This window comes from Silene latifolia, chromosome Y (genome assembly GCF_048544455.1).
Source record: "Silene latifolia isolate original U9 population chromosome Y, ASM4854445v1, whole genome shotgun sequence".
Classification (NCBI taxonomy): Eukaryota; Viridiplantae; Streptophyta; class Magnoliopsida; order Caryophyllales; family Caryophyllaceae; genus Silene; species Silene latifolia.
In genome coordinates, this window is record NC_133538.1 from 312,698,706 (window position 1) to 312,702,552 (window position 3,847).

The 3,847-nt window shown below is 41.4% G+C and overlaps 1 protein-coding gene across 1 annotated transcript; it reads right to left on the bottom strand.

Annotated features, from left to right (window-relative positions):
* Positions 1–516: 516 nt before the first annotated feature.
* Positions 517–3,189, bottom strand: LOC141633558 (exocyst complex component EXO70B1-like). The gene has a single exon (XM_074446008.1). It carries the CDS (start codon positions 3,026–3,028, stop codon positions 1,010–1,012), a length of 2,019 nt encoding a protein of 672 aa, XP_074302109.1. The 5' UTR covers positions 3,029–3,189; the 3' UTR covers positions 517–1,009.
* Positions 3,190–3,847: the final 658 nt, after the last annotated feature.

Here is a 3,847-nt window from a genome sequence, read left to right on the forward strand (position 1 = left end):
CTTTCTCCAGAAATGCATCTGACCGATTCAGTCATTTTCTGAAAAGGATCACTCCACTTAACCTCTCCCTAAAGAAATAAGGAGTAAAAGAAAAGCACGACAGCATGGTGATGACCTTTATTTTAGAAAATTTATCACGGATAGCTTGCTTCACAAAAATGAACAAAGGCTATACCTAGTATACAACAGTCAACATCCCTAGTATCGGACGATGTAGGAAGCTTGCAAGAGTAACATAGCTTGATTAACAAACTGGTCAATAAATCCTTACATTCTAAGACTACGTCTCAGTAACTATTCAACCGGATTTTTCATACTTTAAGGACCCACAGGTTAATAACCACACTTGAGCTTATAACAGCAAAAATTTTGAATGCTTTAATACAGCTATAGTATTTCAAAAGAACAGATAACAGTAGAATTCAATTCAAGTAATCTATCATCTAAACCAACTAGTCAGAAAACAAAATAATGGTATAAGCAGATGAAGTTATTTCCAGTGGAATAAATACCATACAGAGAAAGAATGCTGATTATAAATAATTGCGCATTGAGGATAAAAGCACACGTTGAACAGTTTCCATATGAACAAAAGGCAAGAATCTAACGGCGGTACAAGCACAAGACATGCTTACAGGATAGAAGCGTGCGAAGTCTTGGATTCGGAGTGGCTTTCCTTCACATTTTGCCGCTTACTATCATGATATCCTCGATCAATCAGCCAAAGCAGCCCCAAAATTTGAAATCTCCAAGATACACCATTGATCAGGAATAGTGATACAAAGACCCAATTACTTCAAAATTTCAAAGAATCAGTTCCTAGCTTCTTCTTATTTGGTGTAACGAGAGCTACAAGGAAAACTCTGATGCTGATTCGTTTCGGGCCTAGATCACAAGTAAATATCTCAAAAACTTTACCAACTAAGAAAGATGTCATGTGCATTGTTGTATAATTGGGTTACCCTCGCATCATAGTTTCTAGTTTCTAGCATCATGGTGGAAAAAATCATCATCCCTGTGACCTCCTCCGTAAGTGTTGCGTAGCTGGGTTACCCTCAAATAAATCCAGCACAGCCGTATCCAAATCTTCCCATGAATATTTGATATACTGCTCGGGATGCCTACCGCTTTCAATGTGACTCCTAAACCGGCCAAGGAAGGAACGGTAAGCCGGGAGCAACTTCTCAGCTATAGATATCCGCAACTCTTCTCGAAGCTGGGTATCAGGCACCAACCAAGTGGCTTGAACCCGATGGACTTCCTCGAAGATGGAATTGAAAGACTTAAACCGTTCCCTAAGCAGACTCTTGGACACTCCGGACGAGAAACTCCCCTTCACATGTAAACCTTCATCCCTTAAACAATTAAGGACTCTTACCCAAGTAGCCCTTTGATAATTTGTAGCAGCAATCCTGTATTTTCCGGTTAACTTCCTTAAATACTCGTCCCCAATCATCTCCCGAAGCTCAGGCGTTCCTTTAATCTTTTGCACAATATAATGCACATTATTCATCATGAAAAAATGAGCTAAAGAAGTATCTCTATAATGCTGCGACTTTGCCTCTAAATTGAATTCCAAAATAACAATCACCCAAATCAAATGCAATGCCAAGGTAGTCCTATCCTCCTGCAACTCCGTAAAGTCGAAATCTGGTACGGATAACTCCCCTGAATACCTCGAATTACTACTTGATGACGGTTTTGAAACAATCAACTCAATCAAAGTCTGCTTGTAATCAGATATCAAGCTAATATAATTCATCACATACCTAGTCAAAGGATGAATTGTACCACCAGGAACCGGAACCTTAGAAGGTTCCCTAAGCACCGCATTCTCAAACTCCGACAAAATCCCCCTCGCTGCCTCCGCCAACCGCGACAAAATCTCCGCCGCCTGAACCCTAATTGACTCCGCCGCCTTCGACTCAAACACAACATCAATATCAGGCAACAAATCAGCCAATGCATCATGCAAATCAAGAATCTTAAACAATTTCTCAGGTGATCTGCGACTTATACTAATCGCTTCAGCGAAATTAAACAACTGAATCGCCGGGCCTTTAACCGTTTCAAGAAAACAAGCCTCCGAATATGACGAAGAAAACGAATACGACCGAGACGGCGACGACAGCGAAAACAGCGGCTGTAACGGAGGCGTAACCGCCGACGATGAGCTCAATCCTTCAAAAATGAGCTCACTTAACCGTTTTTCGCTTGCGAAAAGAGTACGAATACAAACTTTCGCAGCTTTAATCCAATGGCGGATCTTATTCTCTAACGCATCCCATTCAAGTCGTTGAATATCACCAATACTCAATTTTTCAATCCCTAGATTTCGGAAACTCGCATCAACGCTCGATTTACGAACGCTGCCGTATACCTGTACGCATTCGCGTAAGTATCCGGCAGCGATCATTCGTTCCGCGATACTACGTAGATCGGCGACCGCATCTTCACCGATCAAATCGATCTCGCGTATACTCGTCGATAACCGCATACTTCGCATAAACGATCCGCCTCCACCGCCGCTGCCGCTACCTCCGCCACGACTACTACCGTCGGCTTCAGCCGCGGCGGCGACGGCAGCGGAGAAGTGATCGGAGGAGCGGGAATTGGAGTTAGACCGGGGAGTGTCGACGAGTAGCGACTCCGCATCAACGGGAGTAGAGCTGGAAAGCAAAATAGTTCGGAACTCATCCTCAAGACGAGCCATGGCGATTTGGATGGTGGTGGTTGTAGTGGTATCAGGGTTGGGGGTCGGGGAGGAGAGGGAGACGGAACGGAGAGAGTTTTGAATATGGTCGACCGCTTGGAGGTAGCGGTCGACCTCAAGGCGATCGCCGGAGAAGATCATCTTATCTCTGGCCTCCTCAGAGACGGTGGAATCCCACCGAAGGATGATCTTCTCCGCCGACCCCAAACTCTCTACTAATACTACTCCTCCTACCTCTCCGCTACTGCTAAAAGTACCGCATCCATCCTCGGATGCGGTATGTGGCGGAGAGGAGCTATTTTCGGCTCCGTCCATTATTTTTTTTTTTTACTACTAGTAGTATGACTAGTATGAAAGAAAGGTGGTGGAATTGGTGAGCGATGGATGATGTAGTTGGTGTTTTTGTGTTGGATGCTTGGAAATGAAAAGGGGATAGAAATAGAAATGAACAGACTTGTAGACGGACGACTAGTAGTGTATAGTATAGAGTATAGATGATTAGAGAAGTAGAGTAGTTAGTAGTACAATCGGAGAAGTTGATTTTATGTGACGATCACAAATTTAGTGACGAGTATCGTAGCACAAGTAAAAAATTTGTAATTTATGAAATGGGGAATTGGAGAAGTTGATTTAATTCATATACAGGATTGTCAATTGTATCTGTTTTGTTGTTTATTTATGAATCTAAGATAATTTATCCTAATTTTTTATATGATTAGATTGTAAATATATTCGTTCTAATAGGTTAACCGGTTTAGTTTGTAAAATGGAAATGACAAAAGTAGTCACGAGATTAAGTACAATATAGAGTGCAAGATGTTAACATTGGAAGTATTATTTGCTTGAAAACTTGACCTGATAAGTCACACTACAAAGATCTAATTGTTATTATTGTAGATGTGCGATTAATATTTGTGACTAATATCGATCACGACTAGGGTTTACTCTTGGAGATAGATAAGAATAACTTTTGTCTTAATGTGAGAGATTATACCGAACTTGTGAATTTAATGGAGTGTGAGATTGGCAAAGTTGATTTTAAGTTAAAACTACTATGAGAAATTGAGGAGTTGTTTTTTTATTCATATAAAATGGAGAATACTTTGTCACGAGTTTTCATACCTTATTCCGACC

Excerpts from the sequence above, each read along its gene's own strand:
- LOC141633558 (XM_074446008.1), bottom strand. The coding sequence starts at position 3,028 with ATGGACGGAGCCGAAAATAGCTCCTCTCCGCCACATACCGCATCCGAG.